The sequence below is a fragment of the Paramormyrops kingsleyae genome, chromosome 9 (genome assembly GCF_048594095.1).
Source record: "Paramormyrops kingsleyae isolate MSU_618 chromosome 9, PKINGS_0.4, whole genome shotgun sequence".
NCBI classification, from domain to species: domain Eukaryota; kingdom Metazoa; phylum Chordata; class Actinopteri; order Osteoglossiformes; family Mormyridae; genus Paramormyrops; species Paramormyrops kingsleyae.
The window spans coordinates 26,631,513-26,651,747 of record NC_132805.1 but is presented as its reverse complement, the minus strand read 5'-3'; the positions used below and the strand labels follow the sequence as shown (position 1 = coordinate 26,651,747).

Sequence of the window (20,235 nt, the reverse complement as noted above, 5' to 3'; positions counted from 1 at the left end):
CATACTAGGTTCTCCCGTACGGAAACAAGTAAACGACAAACCTTTTAATTAAATTATTAAAACAAGAAACTGCTACTTAAGTATTTGTTCTGCTATTAACAGAATAACTCTGGGTATGTAATGTAATCGATAGTTTAATATATGAGTACCAAAAATACAACAGCCAAATCGCCAGCATTAGGCAGCTTAATATTCGGTGATAATGACTGAGCATTAATTACAGAATAACCACAGCGGAAGGGAAAGAAGCAAGGGAAGCGAGGATTTTTGATTAGATAAATTTTCTTTATAGTTTTTTTATGCTTATTTATTTCCTTCGGGCAGCTTAGCCAATGGGAGTGCAGAAGAGGAGGGGAGTGGGCGGGGAAAGCGGACGGGCAGGAGAGAAGTTGCGCTCGCAAAGGAGGTAGCGAGAAGCACTGAGTGAGCGGACGACAGGAGAGAGGCTATGATTAGGAGAAAACATCTATCATTTTTACATTTCTACGATAATTGTATTATTTTTGTAGTTTTTTTAACATTTTGTATTTGAATGACAATACTCGTGTTTATATTAATAATAACTGAACTATCATAATAACACAAAACAAATAAGATATTTTACCACACTTTGATTTGGGTAAAACAACGGGATAATATCAAATTTCGCGTTTAGTATGGAAGATGGAATAGAAAAGAAGAAACACATACCACTGAAAAATACTGTTGAGTGAGACGAGGCAAGATTCGAGGGAGTCGGAAATTTGGTAGAAAAATACTGTTTTATATTCCAAGAGACAACCTGTCGAAGAGGAAGGCATCGGAATATGAACGATGGGATGGCTGTGACAACATGAAAAAGAAAAAGTGCTGTGGAATATTTTTGCCTTACGTTTGAATCAACAACTGAACTGGGAAAGAAAACGGAGAGAGGGGAGGTAGGAAAGACGGTGAGGAGGGTGTTTGCAAAAGAGCGACAGAAACGGGCAGAGGAATAAAAATCTGAGAGGATTCTCGCCACAATTTGACGGAAAGGAAACGTCAAAACAAAAATATTTAATAAAAATAATAATCATACAAATTACAGCATAATTATCACTTCATGTCTCGATAAATTCAAATATCATGTAAATTATAGTGTACAATAATAGCATATTTAAATATACAATACAGGTTTATTTTGTGTGTGTGGCTGTGTCTGTGTATGTGAGTGTGAGTGAGGGCTGAAAAAGTAGGGAGTGCTTTGACAGTTTTTACATGAAGATGTAAAACGTGAACACTTCTCTCCTTTCAGACCTGTACAGATCCCACATCCCTTTCTCCCCCTCTCCACTTTCAACCAACCCCATTCCCCCACTCCCTTCCAACGACCCCTTCCAAATCCTCCCCAGCCGTCCCTCCATCTCTCCCTCCAGCCTCCTTCTCGTTCTTTCTCCTTCCACCTCCCCTCTGTCTCATTCCCGCACAGTTAAATCCTCCCCCCTCCCTCCGTGGCCCTTTGCTGTGGCTGCTCCCTCCACTTCCACACCCCCAGAGAGCCAAACGACCACTGGAAACCCCTGTGGCGCTCTGCCATGGAACCCCCGCCCTCTCTGAACCTGGCCCTCCTCACGGGAAGTGAGGAAGAGGAGCAGCGGCTGGCCGGTCCTCCGAGCGGCCTCGCCCACTCGCCTGTGGCTGGCAGCTACCCCGGGGCCAACCACTCCAACCACACGGGCAGCACCACAATGGACCGACTCAGCAACACGCCATCGCCCACTACCCCCAACCTCCCGCCAGCCGCCCTCCCCAAGCTGCCCCTGGTTTCTGGCCAGCAGCTTCCCCCCGCCATCCCCAATGCCCTGCATCCCACTAGTACACCCCTGTCCTCTTGCCTGGGCAGCCAACACAGCCTAAGTGGGGACAACTCACCTGTCTACAATGCCCTCTTCTACTCGTCACACTCACCATCCTCAGAACGAGAGCGGGACAGAGACCGGGACCGGGACCGAGACCGGGACCGAGACCGGGACAGGGACAGGGACAGGGGGTCCAAGCACAGGCAGGCTAGCCCCCTGGTGCACCGGCGAGACAGCAACCCCTTCACTGAAATTGCCATGAGCTCTTGTAAGTACACCGGTGGCGTGATGAAGCCATTGAGCCGCCTGAGCGCCTCCCGAAGGAACCTAATTGAGTCCGACAGTGGCAGCGACACCAAAGAAGGAGGGGGCACCACCGCACGGGACAGGGAGCGCGACTCGGCCCCAGTGCCTCCAACACATGCCCTGGTCCAGGCCCAGAACCCCCCTGAGATCGTCATCTCTTCCAAAGAGGACTCACCGTACGGGTACGAATTTGACACTGCCTCCAACCAGATGTCCATTTACCACCAGAACCATGCCCTGTCCGAGAGCCGGGGGGCACTGGGAAGTACCGGTGGGGGCGGCAGCACAGGCCACAGCCGTGGGGGCAGCGAGCGAGCCAGGGGCTCTGGGCTCTCCAAGGCCCCAAAACGCAAGAACCAGAACATTGGGTACAAGCTAGGCCACAGGCGGGCTCTGTTTGAGAAGAGGAAGAGGTTGAGCGACTATGCCCTCATCTTCGGGATGTTTGGAATCGTGGTCATGGTCATCGAGACTGAGTTATCCTGGGGGGTCTACAGCAAGGTGAGCTGCGTGCGTCTGAGCTGTTTGTTGATGTCTGAAGGGCCCTTCAGCGTGGAATGCATCGGTCTAACCCAATTCAACGTGAAGGAGATTCAATTGGCGGTTGAGTGCTTTGACGGGCGTTGAGGGATCGGTATCTGGCAGCAATAAGCATGCATGTCACACCGAGAGCCACCTTTGGGGCGGGATTATTGACAGGCAATCGCGAGGCATCTGTCAACGTGATTGTGTCTTTAATTGAAACGCTTCGTTGGGTCTATGAGTGGCACCAAGACCAATTCCAGGAAGGACACATATGGGCCTTCATGAATGTGAATGTGAGGTGCACAGTTTGAGATCATCAGCGTGATGCTTTACTAGTTTAAGCAGGCCGCTGTGGTCGAGGGGCCAGTCAGCCTTGTTTCTCGAGAATCAGAGGCAGTAACCAAATCAGGGTTTTAATGCCGGACGGTAAGGAGCATTTAGCCAAACGGTGTGTTATCGTACGTGGGTTAATGTGATTGTGGCATTATGGGTGAAGCAGTACTGCATGTACCAACAGGCCGTCTCTGACATTTTGGTCTCCTTCTGTTTTGACTTATTTTTCAACCTGCCTTCCTGAAGGGAAATTTTGTCTCCTTCTCTTTTTTTTCCTAGATATGAATATCGATGCTGTGTTTGTGCCTGTATATCTCTCTCTCCCTCTCTCTCGCTGAGCTCAACTGTTATTTCAGTGGGCGGCAAACCGGGGGAGTGTTATTTGAAAAAAAAAAAAAACGAGAGACTGAAAAGAAATGAAAGAAAGAGATTTCAAAGGGCAAATAAAATCTCTCTCATTTTGGTTTGAAAATCAGAGTAAGTCAAGCATTGAAAAACAAAATACACAATAATTAAAGAAATAAATAGCAGTGTTTAGTTGGATTTTGTGATTGCTGCAGTCGATTATAGCCTGAAATTCTATAGTAAAGGTGAATTTATCGAAACATCACAATTGCTCATCCCAGTATTAACATACGAGCAAGTATTAGCTCTTTAAATCTCCAGGTTGAGGTCCTTATGTTTTTAGTTGATGCCAGATTGTTCCACCTAATAAATGAAGCTGAACACAGGCTGGGCTGAAGCCACGGACTCACAGCTAAGGAGGGGGATCGTTTCTGCAGAGGATGTTGTGCTGTTGGGCTGCTGTCTAAATTGTTGCTCACTGGCGGGCAGTTGAGCCCACTCCTCAAATCGCCATCACATACAGAGGCACACACATGTGAGACTCGCACGTCGCACACCCAATAAGAGTGTCAGCTGTTTCTGAGAGGTCGGGCCAAAAGCACACTGTCACTCTGCCCCCATTCACATTTTTTTCACTTGTCGTTGCAAGTCCTTGAGCAGCGTGTGGAAATGGTGTGGCGTGTGCGTGCTCCCCACACGGCTCTATATTTACAGCGTGTTCAGCTGCTGTACCATGGGACATCTCTGGTTCATTCACACCAACGCAGCACATGCACGTCTTCCCGAAATAGCGAACTGAACTGAGGTATGTGGAGAAAAGGAGGGAGCGACTGACAGAGGGATGGAAAGTAAAGAGGGATGAAAGACACGGCAGTGTCCCTCTGTGTCTGAGTTAAAAGAGGGGCTTTCCGCGTAGCCCCCGTGTCTCACAGATTCTCGTCGTTCTCGCTCAATGTTCAGTCAGGCGCTGCTTAGTTTCGTCATGCCGCTCTCGCCTGCCCCGCTCTCTGTGTTGATCAGCGCTCTTCCAACATCCGAACCCGGCAACGCTGGATCTCAAAAGTCACCCGATTGATAAGTCATTCTCAGAGCCGCTGGTCACATGGGGCGTCGGCAACACCGGAGTGACCTGTGGGCTCGCATGTCTCATGCACAGGAATGTGCATCTGTTGCACACTTCACCCCCACCTCGAGGGGGAACGTCAGCTGACAGTGTGGCACTTCGTCTTTCACCGGAGAGTCGGCAGGCTGAATGGTCCCTTGGGATTGGGCAGATTCTTAGAGGTGTCAGCCATATTCTCTATTTACAACTCTAGCTATGTACTGGCAAGGACTTTGCTGTATTTAGAAAGCTGTCTGGATTAAGCTGAGGGGACTGACAGTTACCTGTTGACCTTTGGGTGGCTCACACACATGAGCCATAAGCCTAACCCTAACACAGCACAGTGTCTCTTTGTCTGTCTCTCTGCGGACAGTGGTGCCTTTTCTCCTGTGGTCTGTTGCCTCATTATGTAAGCAGCTGTCGGGGGCCATAATGTCCCAGGTCAGCATGTAATTGAGTGTGTGACTTGTAGCAGTGTGTATAGAACCCCTTTCACCCAGAGACTGATTGTGCCAAACTGGAGGGGCCCAGAGAGTGAACAAGACAAATTTTGAAAAGTAACACTGGCAAATAAGTCATTAAGGCGTGGGCATGCACAGGGGCACACAGGCTGTCTCAGGGGCACACAGGCTAACTCAGCAGCACACAGGCTAACAGAGGGGCACAAGAAAACTCAAGAGCACACAGGCTAACTCAAGGATGCACAGGCTACCTCAGGGGCACACAGGCTATCTCCAAGGTGCACAGACTAACTCAGGGGTGTGCAGGAGAACTCAGAGACACACAGGCTAGCTCAGGGGCACACAGGCTCTGTCAGGGGTGTGCAGGCTAACTCAGGGGCACACAGGTTAACTCTGGGGCGCGCAGACTAACTCAGGGGCACACAGGCTAACTAAGGGGTGTGAGGCTAACTCAGAGGCTTGCAGGCTAACTCCTGCGCAGGGAAACTCAGGGGCTTGCAGACCAACACAGGGGTGTGTAGGCTAACTCAGGGGTGCAGGCTAACTGAAGGGCTTGCAGGCTAACTTAGGGGTGCTAAGGCTAACTCAGGGATGTGCAAGCAAACTTATGGGCACCCAGGCTAAGTCAAGGGCATGCAGGCTAACTCAGGGGCACAGGCTAACTCAGGGGCACAGGCTAACTCAGGGGCGCGTCTGCCACTCTGCAGATTTTTGGCCTTTCTCTACACAGGAAGGATACTTATTGTGCGGTGGAATTTCCAGAACAATCAGCAGATGCAGGTTTAGGTGGACGTGGCGTCATCCAGCCCCCACATCCATGCCAAAGCTGGAGAGCTTTAGGTGTAACTCAGGACAGCAGGGTTAAATCCACTCCCCATGACCTTAGGCCAGCACCTATAATATTCCTGCTTAACACTAAGAAGGCAAGCAGGACATGGCAACGCGAGGTGCCCTAACTGCCCTGGGGGGTAACAGAGTGTATGTGAGGGCAGCATGCTGAGCGGGATCAGGACCTACATATATATATATATACACACACAGCTAAAACGCAGCATACGCTAATAGCCAGTTCTAGCTGTTTAGCCAGTCTTGGATGGCCTTAAATGGTCATGTCCCAGCTCGTGTGGCTCTTTGATGATTTACCTGGGTGGGTCACCAGCTGGTCATGATGGCCAGCTAAATGAGCTAGAATGACCATCATAATCTGTTATGACCAGCTAAACCATCAAACCATCATGTGAAAACAAACCTTAAACCGGTCAACTATCATAAATTGGTCAACCTGTTCAACCAGGCTTTCATCAGGGGAGGGATCTTGAACGTGTGTGTGTGTGTGTGTGTGTGTATACACACACAGATCTATGCACAAGTCTTAGGCTGCCACATAAAAAATATGTCTAAATTATGTTTATGCTGGTGTGAAACTATGATTTTTATGTCTGTCAAAGTGTGTCATCACACCACTTCAAACCCCCTCCTCAGATCACCACAATATTTGCGGTTTCCATCCAGTTTGCCCAAATTTTGACAGAATTCTACCACTACTACAGCTTGTTTAGCTAAGCAGCACCTCATGAAGTTTCTAAACTGATTCGGTTAATTAATTAAGTGGGCCGGTGGTGAGATTTAAGGAATACGAATGGCTGCGGTGCCCCTGAGGAGAGGTTTGGGAACCAAAGCCTTGTGCATCTAGCCTTCCAGTAAGATATCAGTAACCTTTTAGAGAACTGAAGAAATTCTCGCCTCCGTTTATTGCATTACATATTCTTATGTTAATGATATTTCAGAGCAAATATGCACTTACTGGCGAAAGATAAATTGCTATATAAGCCTAAGACATCCATATGTATATGAATGGATGGTGTAACAGAAGCACAGAATGAATGGGGTTATATGACAGACTGAGGCAGGGTATGTATCTATGGAGTCTATGGGGGCACCAGGGTGTGAAAATGGCTTCAGATTTAGGCGATTAGTGGAATAAATGATAATTTCCTTTTTTTTTAAATGTGCTTGAACCTGTAATCAGAGGATCTTCCTTTTTGAATAGTTCTATGCAAATTAGAGAGTGACTTTACTCTCTCAAGGTTAACTCCCCGTCATAACCTTGAATGAATGAAGTTTTTCATCACCATCTGTGGGATGAGTTTGGGTTATTGTTAGTTAGGGTTAGGGTTAATAAACCTGGTTTGCAAACAGGACAGGAATGTCTAATGGGAACAGAGATGGGAGTTGGCTTTGGAAGCTGGGAGACCAGGATGTAAAAGGGAATTGTTAGTGTGGATGTGGGAGCTGTGGGAGACGGTGCAGAGCTGACATGTGCGTGTGTGTGTGTGTGTGTGTTTTCTCTCACAGAGCTCCATGTACTCCTTGGCCCTGAAGTGTCTCATCAGCCTTTCGACAGTGATCCTGCTGGGCCTTATCATCGCCTACCATGCCCGTGAAGTACAGGTACCACCCCCCCCCCCCCCACCTCCCAGACATGTCGTCACCAGTAAGATCCCCGCTGTGGTCGGCCTGGCGCTCTTCCCAGGGGACGGCTGCTCTGGGAATCTTTTTGAATGTGTGCAGTGATGTCAGAGCCCATGGCACAGTGATACAGTATCCAGGGAATTTCATTACGGGCTGTTCCCAAGCAGGGCTACCACACACACACACACACACACACACACACACATGCACACACTCTGGCACACACACTAGCACACACATGCACACCCACGCACAGTCATGCACACATACACTAACACATATATACACAGACATGCACAAACACGCATGCACACACACAGATGCACACACATGCACACCCACGCACAATCACGCACACACACGCTAACACACATATACACAGACATGCACACACACACATGCACACACACACACACACACAGCTGAGCTGCCAGGACACCCTGTCCATGACAGTGTGAACCTGGTGACTTTGCGATGCTGTCTGGCCCCCACGGGCCTCGCCCCCCGCCCTGACCATTCCCATCATTCCCGGGGAGGGACATGGTGTGCTGCATCAGGCCCGCAGACTCAAGGAGGGAATGAGAAACAAGTGGGGGGAGAGATAAAACTGGCCCGCCGTTAATCTCCCAGATTTAATTCCTGTTCATTAAATGAAGTTTGGGGGGGGGGGGGGAGTTACACAATTGGTCTTTTAAATAACTGGGGATCCAACTTCTCTAGCATCTTTATCAGATCTCTATCGGCTGGATAATTTATGAAGCGTGAAACTCTGTGGCACTTATTCTCTGTTTGGGTCTTGCAGGATCCTGACATTGCAATGCTGCTTCCCGTCCTATTTCTGTGTCTCTCTGTTTACCTTGATTCATCCCTCTCTCTCTCCCTCTCTCTCTCCCTCTCTCTCTCTGATTATACCCCCCTCACGTCTCCCTCTGTCTCCCTCTCTCGCCGTCGCTGTGTTCTCTCCCTCCCTGTCTGTCTGCTTCCCCTCATCTCCCTCCGACTTGCTCGGGAACACCCGGCACTTTCCATCTCGCTCCCCCCCCCCACCCCCCATGCATCTCTGGGAGTCTGCTAGTTGATTCTCCATTGTCACGTTTGTCTCCCTGCCACTTGTTTTTTGTTAAATAGGTCAGCATTTTTGCCCTTTGAGGGTCACACTCCATTAGGGGGGCTCACTGGTGTGTGTGTGCCTGTGTTTATGTGTGATTGTGTGCAAGACTCCAGCTTACGAGGTTGTGAAACCCTCAGCCTCAAGACGCCGCACGTTCACATGCCAAACACCCCCTTGTGCTGATCCACCACCGTAGGTAACCATAGTGCCCCCTTGTTGTGTGGAATGAGGCCACTCCAGGTGTCTGCCCATCCTTGATACTTAACAGCCCCCCCCCCCCCCCCCCCCCCCCCACTGATGTCTGTACCAGACTGGACCCTCCCAGCCTGCTGCAAACTACAGGAACTGGATCCGTGGCTTTCCAGCTTTCACATTGTCAACAGGCTAATTAGCATTTAGCACACAGGCTAATTAGCATTTAGCACAAATGCGATTAGTGGCCGCTGCCGACTGCACTGCCTGGCCATCAGCCGGTGCCCCAGCCTCCTCGTCCTGCTGGCAGCGGCAGCCTCCCAGTCCGCGCTGGGCAGGCTTCACTTTTCAAACCGCTTCCCTTCTTTCTTCCCTCCTGGACTTTCTGTCTTCTCTACCCCCTGTGCTCTCTCTCAATCTCTCTCTCTCTCTCTCTCTCTCTCTCTCTCTCGCTCTCGCTCTCGCTCTCTCTCCCTCCCCAGCACTCGTCCCCATTCTGCAGTGATGGAGTGACTCGTGGGGGGGAGGCGGGGGGCTCTGGCATGTATGAGCAGCTGTGTTAAACCAACCCCGAGTGACAGATTACGTTTCCTAATGGAATTTAATTATTTACCATGTTCTCGGGGTGATTTAACTGGGGAGGGATGGACGTAGCAGGGCGGGGTGGGGAGGGGGTGCTGAGATAAAAAGGGAGAGGAAAGAGAAGGCAAAAGGAGAGATGGAGGTGGTGGGAGGGGAAAGGGACAGAAGAAGAGAAAGATTGGGGTTGCGAGAGAATGACAACCGTTTCCTTACGTCGGTGAAGATCGAGGCGTCTTTGTTTCTCAATTGCGTTGCATGTCATTTATGGGCAGGGAAAGCCAATTCAGCCTGCAGGTCTGGCATTGTTATGACTTCAGAGGCACGTAGACCAGTGCTGTGGTGTTACATTTACTTGCCGATGACAGGAACAGTGACTGTGGTAAATAGGAAAATCCCCACAGCCTGAAAAGTGCAGCCATGCATCTGAAAAACAGGGACAGACAACAATACACCTGCACCGTATACATCCACATATATATATATATATATATATGTTACCGAATCCCCCCCTCCCCTGGCTGTCTCACTCACTAGCTGGGGACCTCTCTTGCTGGAGACCCTAATTAAGCTTTGCTGGTCTTTGATGTTGTCGCCTTGGCAACAGTCACCATGACGAGGCAGCACCGGCAAAAAATAAAAAACACACACTCACTAGCTGACACATAATACACACATGGCTGCACACAGACTACACACGTATACACGGCGTGGACCATACGGCAGTGCGGGCTTTCCATCCGCAAACACACATGCACTATAAAAACAATGATGGCTGTATTAGAGAATAACATGAAGAGCAGCTTCAGTAGAGTATTATGGTACCATTTATGCACGAATTTACCCATTGACTCCATTATCCATTAGCAGGCAGCTAAATCTGACTTGCTTCAGTTAATCCACAGATAAATCTTTGGGAAACCCCAAGCCAGTGGGATTTACTTTAGATCAAAGCATCTGCTCAGTAAACAAACAGTGTGAGTGGCTCTGGTTAGGAATTTTAGTTGAACAAATTAGAGTATGACGCCACACTCTGACATTTCTGCAAAACAAATAAATAGAGTATATCGTCACACCCTGATATCACAGCCAGTGCTACCACACTCTATTTCTGCATGTATGTATACATATATCATACTACCACACTCTGCTATTTCTACTAAACAAACATAGATCATGCTACCACACTCTGCTATTTCTACTAAACAAACATAGATCATGCTACCACACTCTGCTATTTCTACTAAACAAACATAGATCATGCTACCACACTCTGCTATTTCTACTAAACAAACATAGATCATGCTACCACACTCTGCTATTTCTACTAAACAAACATAGATCATGCTACCACACTCTGCTATTTCTGCTAAACAAACATAGATCATGCTATCAGACTCTGCTATTTCTGCTAAATAAACATAGATAATACTACCACACTCTGCTATTTCTGCTAAACAAACATAGATCATGCTACCAGACTCTGCTATTTCTACTAAACAAACATAGATCATGCTACCACACTCTGCTATTTCTGCTAAACAAACATAGATCATGCTACCAGACTCTGCTATTTCTGCTAAACAAACATAGAAAATACTACCACACTCTGCTATTTCTGCTAAACAAACATAGATAATACTACCACACTCTGCTATTTCTGCTAAACAAACATATATCATACTACCACACTCTGGTATTTCTACTAAACAAACATAGATCATACTACCACACTCTGATATTTTAGTTGGATAGAGAGTATCCCATATCCCACTGAGCAGTTATATTTTAGGTAAATTGCCATGTTTTGACAATCTTGCTCAACAAACAAATAGATCATACAACCACACTCTGTTATTTTTGCTAAACAAACCAAGTATATCACCACAGTCTGTTATTTCAGCTAGACGGACAGTATCCCACTGTGAAATTTCAAGTAGAGTATACTGCCACACTCTGCTATTTCTGCTAAACAAACAAATGCATAATACTACCACACTCAGTTATTTCTGCTAAGCAAACAAAGATTATGCTACCACTCTGTTTTTTCTGCTTAAGAGAGTATACTACCATACTCTGGAATTTCTGCTGTATACCACAGCATACTACTGCACTATACATCTAAAAAAATTGCATTATACTCCACGCACTGACATGCACATACAGTGCTGCACACTGTGGCCACAGTGCTGTCACTTTAACCCCCTGTTGTTTTGCTTGTCGCGCTACACGCGTTCTGCCAGGAATGATATTAGCGCCATGTACTTCCTGTGGGGAAGACCGGGGCTAATTATCTTGTCCCTCCAGCCTGCCGGTGTCATTGAGAAACACCCCTGTGCCTCTCACTCAGCGGGATCTTAACTTTCCCCCTTGTCCTCCTGCCCAGCTCTTCGTCATCGACAATGGGGCAGACGACTGGCGCATCGCCATGACGATGGAGCGCGTGCTGCTGATCGCCCTGGAGCTGCTGGTGTCGGCCGTGCACCCCGTTCCCGGGGACTTCCGCTTCCACTGGCACGCGCGGCTGGCTTTCTCCTACACGCCGTCGGTGGCTGAGGCAGACGTGGACATGGTGCTGTCGGTGCCCATGTTCCTGCGGCTCTACCTCATCGCCCGCGTCATGCTGCTACACAGCAAGCTCTTCACCGATGCCTCATCCCGCAGTATCGGGGCCCTCAACAAGGTCAGTGGGCCGCTCGCCCACCCTGACAGCACACACACACTGACCGGCTGGTCCCAGGCTAAGCATACCAGTACATGACACGTAACTATACTGCCCCACAAAGGCGAAACACAGGAGCTACAGCAACACTGAAACTGAGAGAGAGCCCTTGAAAGTTTTTTGACTGTCCACCCAAGTGTGTACTAGGTAGTTAAATGATAGTGTGCCCTACAAAACAGGGCACAGTTGATGTTTGTCACCAGATAAAATCATAGAACCAAAGAGACCCAATTTTGGTCATCGATTATGATCAAATATCCAGTTACAGTGTTTTACCTTTGGAGAGCAATAGAGTCTCAATCGAGGGTCTGCACACAGACCCCTCATGAAGCAGGAGGCTGGTATCGCAACCCTCTGTGGGCCTGGAAGCCGCCTCGCTTCGGTGAGGCCGCTTAGAGGCAGGGACACTGGCACCATGACAATAGCTTGGCTCCCTTCGCATTTGAAGGCATTTGTTCCTTGGCCGCCATCTGCCAGCAGAGCGCTAACAGGTAGGGCAGTTATGGGTGGCGTCCAGGCCTCAGAGTCCTTCTGGACGTTTCCTCCAGTTGGTCTCCTTCCCGTGGCTTTGAGGACTTCCTGCGATTGATGGTGAGATAAACCTGCCTTTATTCTCCTGTGGACTCACAGGTGCACTTCAACACACGCTTTGTGATGAAGACTCTGATGACCATCTGCCCAGGCACTGTGCTGCTAGTCTTCAGCATCTCCCTGTGGATCATCGCCGCGTGGACCGTGCGCGTCTGCGAGAGGTGAAGGAGGTGAAGGGGGAGGGGCACAGATGGGGGGGGGGGGAGGGAGAGATGGAGGACACGCCGCTGCCGTGTCCCTTTCTGGAGTCCTAGCCCACAAGGAGACACGTAAGATGAGAGTAGGAGCGGGTCGATAACCTCAGGAAACCGTAGACAGGAGATACATGCAGCTCCAAATCTCCCGCCTTCACTCCTGCTTTCTGATGTTATTTTAGATACCATGATGCCCAAGATGTGACCAGCAACTTCCTGGGGGCCATGTGGCTCATCTCCATTACCTTCCTGTCGATCGGCTACGGAGACATGGTGCCACACACCTACTGCGGCAAAGGCGTGTGCCTGCTCACCGGCATCATGGTATGGCCCGGTCACCTGACCGGCAGGGGCGCTTAGTGTGTCTGCTCTGCACTTGGAGGGGCGAGAAGTGCGATTCGCCTCGAAAAGAGTGAGACCAGCAGAGGGGCTTTGAATGGCTTTGAAAGAAAGTCATGGATGAAATCAGCCAAGGTCGTGACCTTGGTGGCTGTTATCGCTGCCGCTGCCCCTGCACTGATGTCTGTCTCCCCCCCCCCCATCGCCCAGCTCCTTCATCCTCGCTCTTCTCCCTTCTGTAGTGATTTCCTTTCTTTTTTGCCTCCCACTGTGAAGGACGGCGGCGCTGCCTCACAACCCCCCCCCCCCCGTTTCCGTGCTTTCCCCACCTGATCGATTACATCACCGCGTGGCATCGCAGTCAATGCCGCATCTGAGCCAAGCTGTGGCCCGGCTCTCTGCATGCCTGGCGTGAGCATAATCTAATCGCCAGACCCCTTTTTCATCATCCTGAGTGCTCCCCCCCCACCCCGATGCAGGCACTCCTGAGGTGCTTGCGTCCGCATCATTACCCAGCGGCCCCCCTCTGCCCCCACCCTTGCCCGTCCCCCCACACTTGCGTCTGTCTTGCCCTTCTCCATTACTGCTGCCCATTACAGCAGATTACACCACAGTAGAGCTGGGCATCTCTGCCCACAGTGAGTTCCCTCCCGCCACCTGTCAGTTTACACTAATTCCTATGAGTGTAATGGCTGCTGTTTTTAAACCTCCATGTCAAACCTGAGAATTCCTCGTTGTCTCACTGTTTCTCTGTCTGCCTGTTCTTTTCTGGGAGGGGCTGTGTCCACTGAGGGGACATGTCCAGCTGTCTCTGTGAATGTCTCTGTGTCCCCCTGTGTCCCTCCCTAAACCGCGTAGCCCCTTACAGTGGCCACACCTGTATGTATGTGCTCAGAGGAGATGCAGGGAGGAGTTCTCTCTCCTCTCCCTCTTTTCATTCATCCTTTTCCGCTCTGTTTCTGCTCTACGCCTCGGTGACGCCCTGCCCGTCCCTGCGTGGCAGCTCAGCCTGGCAGGCGCCCACTCTGTCCCTCACATGTTAGCGGGAGGAGGAACACACTCGTACATGGGGGGGGGGGGTGCATGCTCTGCGGTGAAAATGGACGCATGCTGTCACGCAGACGGACTCCCACACACTGACTGGCACACGAGCCGTCAGGCAGACTCCCACCCGCACACACACACACGCACACACACACACACACACGCACACACATACAAGTGCATGCACACACACAGTCGGTGCGTAACACAGACGCAGACACACTGTGAAAGAGAGCAAGGAAGACAGGGAAGCGTAGACTTTGTTTTGTCTGGTTTTCGGTATTCCTGCTTATTCCTCCTTAGCATGCTATTTGGAGGGGGACTTAGAGGGCAGCAGGGGCGAGATAAAGTACAGGAAAGGAAAAATGAGTGAGGGGAGGATGAAGTTTTTTTTCTAACTGTGAAACTGATTGTAATGACTTTCTATAGGTAGAATTCGCAGACTCGTTACCATGACAACGTTGAAGGCCAACTCTGTTGGAATATACCATTGAAGGTACCCTGAGGGGTGTATTGGGCCTGGCAGGTGGCAGGGGGGTGGTGGCAGGGGGGCCAGGGCCCCTGGGGGGGGGGGATTATGTGTGACTGAAAGAAGCTGTCTGTATCCTTCATGAATATTAACATTTAACACCTTACAAACCGCTTACCTGAAATATTCTGTTTATCATTACAGAGAACTGACATTTTAATGTCCTGTAATATATTCTGCAATTTTCCAAGAACGAGGAAAATTTATGACATCAATTTAACACATAAATTTTACACATTTTGGCATTTAGGTTTTGCTTTTCTTGCTATGTTTTATGACAGTTCAGTGGCAGGAAAATGTGATCCATGACAAACTCAGTATGTGCTAATGTTTTAACGGAGACTTACATACCATGAACAATAAGTGAGTAAAAGCATCATCAGTGAGGCGTGTTATCGTAATGACAGCACTCTTCAATAAATGTCTTACTCACCACCAGTGTAAAATCCTGCAGTTCATACGTATGGCTGCAGAACACCCCATAAACTAGGTGTAACGCACACTTTCACTCCCGGAGAGCTTTCTGTACACTATTTTTTGCACCATATTTTACACCCAAAAGCTCTTACTGAACAGTGTATCTGAGGTCCAGCTCCTGACAGGATTTCTTTATTTATGACAGGAGTTCTTTCTAATATGTTCATACTATCCCACAGTATATTTACAATAATGCTTTTATCGTTATGTTTGTTACAATAATGCATCTTTTATTATATACTTATTCCAGTAATGCTTTTGTTGTTATATTTGTTTATTACAATAATACTTTTGTTATGTTTGTTTGTTACAATAATGCTTCTGTTGTTATATGCTTGTTACAATAATGCTTCTGTTGTTATGTATTTGTTTCTTAGGAACCTGATCCCTTTCTTTCACCTGCTGACGGCAGCCCTGTTGTTTTAGTCAGTAATGTGCTCCATATCCTCTTCACCTCTAACTCGCCTGTATTAATGAAGCGTACTGTGCATATAGCCTAATACCGTGTTTTTCAGTCTGTGCTGTAATGGACTACTCTGGCCATTTAAACAGCCCATTTGTTTTCCTGTCCTGCTGCCTGCAACCCACTGGGTTTCCTGTCGCACCCCTAGGGGGCAGGCTGTACAGCGCTGGTGGTTGCCGTGGTGGCCAGGAAGCTGGAGCTGACCAAGGCCGAGAAGCACGTCCACAACTTCATGATGGACACCCAGCTGACCAAAAGGGTAGGAAAGCCTATGTTTTCACTAAAGAGACGACTTTGGACCAGCTGTCCTGTGTGTCATGCGGCATGACCAAGCCGCAAAAAGTGTGTCGCGCTCTAGCAGCAATCGCTGTGGTCCACTGTGAAAAACCCTGAAAAGGATGTACTACGGGTGGTGGCGTTGTTTACATGTTCTCTCCCTTTCAATTTTTCATGCAACTGAAAGACCAGCGCTTCAAAAATAGCTCCAACTATCAAATATGTAGCCAGTGTCCGTGCTATACAGTTACTCGCAGGAGCGGAGGGTGATCGATACATTCAGCACGGATAAATGATCAATTAAAAGGCCTGGTTTTCCAGCAGAGCCTCGAGGGAACGGAGATGCACTCGTGACACATTAGGAACTTGATTCTCTTGGTGTCGAAGGGCTTCACACGGTTGGCTCGGCCTCCTCTTGCCTCGCATTTGCTTTGAGGTGAAGCTACTTTCTGAAATCTACTGAAGCCTCTGCAGAGGATGTGAGCAGGTCTGAGGAATAATGAATGAAACTAAAATTAGTGCAACTCTTATTTCACCCAACAGGGTAAAATATGATTCTGGATTAACATACTGTAATTACTCACCAAATAGTTTTTCAGTAAGAGGCCGCGTGATACACACTCTTCCATAGCATTATCTTATTAAATGAATATAATTTCAGGTGCAATATATCAGGAAATATTACAGTTAACACCAATTGTACTGTTGGCTGTTCGATTTCATATTTAGGCAGATCTCTTTGTACCGTGAACAGCTGTGCAGACACCACACATTCATACCCCTTCAAATCCCCTGTTTTCAGTCGAGTCCAGGCCGTCGTTGTCCCCGTGTCATGGGTCAAGAAGGACTCCACACATAAAGGCTTGCATCAGCCACCCCCCTGGGGTTGTTTCCCTGCACTGGCTTTTTTAAGGTGCCTGCCCCTGTTACCCTATGGCACAGGACCCCGTCCCACCAGGCTTCCGGCTCCTCACTGGTGCACAGCCTCCCTGCGGCTAAGGGGGGGACCATCCAGGCAGGGGCGGACTGAGGGGGTGGCCACCGCACATCAAAATAATAAAAACGAAATATGGGTTTTTTTATTTTGTAAGTGAGACCATAGAAGGGACACAGTGCACCACGCCCCCCCCCCCCCCCCATGAATAAGCTGGCCCCTGATGGTCCCCCCAGCTGAAATTTTCTGTAGGCGCTACAGCATCCAGGGTTTGTCTGCCTCCCCTGTTCACATTAAACAGGGGGCTTATGCAAGCCTGTAGACTTCATTATACTGGCTTCTTCGGGGGGGGGGGGTTATAAAATAAGAGGCTGAGGTGCTATATGCATGATACTGTTAGTATTTAATGAAATTACTGGTCTAAATCTACATGCATATATAAGTGTGTACTTAAGCCACGGTGTACAAGTGAAGGGGGGTTCCCTAATTCACCAACTCCTCTCCGCCCACCCACTTCCAGATAAAGAACGCGGCAGCCAACGTGCTAAGAGAGACCTGGCTCATCTACAAGCACACCAAGCTCATGAAGAAGATCGACCACTCCAGAGTGCGCAAGCATCAGCGCAAGTTCCTGCAGGCCATCCACCAGTGAGCTGCTGGCCCCACCCACTGACACGCCCCTTTTGTGTTCTGATTGGTCGAGTGTTTAACCCGACTCCTGCCCGCACTCATAATGTCCCTGCTGCTCCTCCACAGACTGCGCAGCGTGAAGATGGAGCAGAGGAAGCTCAGCGATCAGGCCAACACGCTGGTGGACCTCTCCAAGGTGAGGCGCCGTTGACGGCGCACCAGCCTGGCCGACCTGCTGGGGGCGCCCTGTGGTATGGCGTTTTCATCGGGGGTACTCCTACATGCCTGCACGTGCTCATACACGCTCACCAAAAAAAGACTGGGGAGGACGGGTGTCATTCTCTGTGACATCATGGTCACACAAATATCCTGTGCCGTGCAAGACTGAAACACACATCCCACTGTGTCATAATTCACAGTGACACATACCTTTGCCCACCCCTCATACCAAATATATCCTGGCACTCCTGTTTCCATGCTAACCCGTTTGTTTCCGTGGCTTTGCGTCGCCTAGCAACCGGAACAAGTGTTAAGTCAGGGACGACGGCGAGGGAGAGAGACAGAGAGGGAGATGGGGAGGGTGGTGCTGAGAGAATGGATGTGTCAACATGTAAACGGTGGCTTGACTGTGTCCCATCTTTCAAAAAAAATAAAATAAAAAAAAATCAAGTAACAGCATATAATGAAGGCTGGCTCTGGCCATGTTAGGGACGTGATGTCTTTGGAAAGCCATTTCCAGCATGGCGCTCGCAGTAATGTGCATCTCTGCTGCATATCATTATGGATCTGTGAAGCTCTGGGCTTTATTCCACCCCTGCTTGCGCTTCAGATTCCCCCCATCGTACCTGCTGTCCCTCTCACCCTCCCATCATGTCCTTCCCATTTCCCGCAGATGCAGAGCGTGATGTACGAGCTGATGTCGGAGCTGAACGACCGGAGCGAGGACCTGGAGCGACAGATGCAGAGCCTGGAGCAGCGGGTGGAGCAGCTGACGGCCGGCTTCAGCGCCCTGCCCGCCCACCTGTCGGCCACGCTGACGGCTCAGCACGCGGCTCTGCTGCACCTGCTGCGCGACCGGGACGGCAAGGCTGCGGCTCACACTGAGGGCAGCCCCAACACCAGCTCCTCCAGCTGCTGAGCGAGAGAGGTGGGGGGGAGCCCAGGAGAATGCCGGTGAGGGAGGGAGAAGGCACGGTAAGAGCGACACCCCCCCCCCAGGCAAGAAAGACCTGGTGAGCGGAAAGGCAGCGGATGGAGAGCAGTGGTGGGAAACAAAAATGAAATGAATGTGAAGAGGACGACTTGAATAAATGGCGGGGGTGGCGGAGGGGCGGCGCCGTTACCACAGAAATAATTACATGGATACTGAATACTTTAAACGAGTCTGCACTAATTACCAGAATATTCTCTCCCTCTGTATCAGGAATTAATGACAGTGACTTTTTATCCTTACCATGTGTTTTCTTACTAATTGCTAATTGTGCTCTGATGAACATCCCTTTAATAAGAATTTTAACCACTTCACGGGACACTATACATTCACAGCCTGCAGGACGGACACACTGACCTAAAAGGCGACGCTGCGTTTGCGTCGCGTGAGAACAGGCAGACGGCGTACCCCACGCGCACAGGATCAGTCCGCGCGGCTAGCGGATACACGCGCTAGGCAGCGCTACGCCTCGCCACCGAACAGAGCTCAGACAAATCGATTCGGTATCTGTAAGTCATGCATATACCCAAGAGAGAAAACAGCCATATTGCATGTTGTCCATGCCTGCACAGACGATACGTACTCACCGTTTACGTAAATGTAGACCTTTAAGCCCTACAGATAGACAGACAAACACACACACTCACGCGCGAACACACACACTTTCTCTAGGTCTATCTTTGCTACCAAAGTGCTCTCTCAGTGACTAAAATGGACTCTACAAAGAAAGGTAGAATACGTAAATCAGGGAGGAGAGGAGGGAAGATTGGACACTTACATGCCTTTCCCTGGTGACTTGGAGAGAAAAAGGATTTTTTGGAAGTGCAATGTGGACTGCCATTTTTACCGGCAGCATGATCAGAAGGACAATTAAATGAACAAACCTACTGAAGAGAAAGACAAGCAAATTATGAAACGGAAATAAAGCGAAAGTGAGACATGCTTGGATGCCAAGAAGTATAAACCTGGGAAACGGGAATAAAAGATAAATACGACAAGAAACATTATAATGGCGTGCTGGAATATTAGAGACACTATTTTTGCTTCTGACCCCATTATACGGAGACCATTTTAAAAACTGTCTTTTAGCGACATTCTGTGGCCGGAAAACTGAATTACACCCGCTTGGAATATTGTACTGTCACTAAAATCTAGCTTTGTATTGCTGAGTTTTTTACCATTAAGATATTACTACCGCAGTTATAGCAGATATTTATGATTATGAAACTATAGTATTATTCTCATTCGTAATTAAAATTATGATACATGTATTAATAACTCACAATGACTTTAAGGATTGAGGAGAGGATTGTTTGAGGGTGAAATTATTTTGTAATTTTATTTTACCAGAGATAATTAATAAAGTATATATCTATATAACATCTCTGTCTTTGTGTGCCAGTGCTTTGTAAGATTAAAACCCACAAGCTCTCTTGTCAGCCAGTTCGTATTCTGTTATATAAACAATAGGCCTACATATAACTATATAAAAATAGGCTATATATCTATAAATAATATATATAATTCATCTACGTCATTATAAATGTAATACCATGTAATTTAATTAAGTAACTACATTTGCA

At 48.7% G+C, this 20,235-nt stretch overlaps 1 protein-coding gene across 1 annotated transcript; it reads left to right on the top strand.

The window, feature by feature from the left end:
- Positions 1-403: 403 nt before the first annotated feature.
- Positions 404-20,034, top strand: kcnn3 (potassium intermediate/small conductance calcium-activated channel, subfamily N, member 3). The gene is made up of 9 exons (XM_023806297.2): positions 404-2,624; positions 7,245-7,340; positions 11,630-11,926; positions 12,596-12,717; positions 12,933-13,074; positions 15,751-15,861; positions 17,333-17,460; positions 17,569-17,638; positions 18,335-20,034. The coding sequence occupies exons 1-9, from the start codon at positions 1,554-1,556 to the stop codon at positions 18,578-18,580; spliced, it is 2,283 nt and encodes a 760-aa protein (XP_023662065.1). The 5' UTR covers positions 404-1,553; the 3' UTR covers positions 18,581-20,034.
- Positions 20,035-20,235: the final 201 nt, after the last annotated feature.

What these genes read in the sequence shown, in the direction of transcription:
- kcnn3 (XM_023806297.2), top strand. Translation starts at nt 1,554, where the DNA reads ATGGAACCCCCGCCCTCTCTGAACCTGGCCCTCCTCACGGGAAGTGAG. An exon ending in ACCATGCCCGTGAAGTACAG is followed by an intron (nt 7,341 to 11,629) that starts GTACCACCCCCC and finishes CCTCCTGCCCAG; the next exon opens with CTCTTCGTCATCGACAATGG. An exon ending in CGCTGGTGGACCTCTCCAAG is followed by an intron (nt 17,639 to 18,334) that starts GTGAGGCGCCGT and finishes CATTTCCCGCAG; the next exon opens with ATGCAGAGCGTGATGTACGA.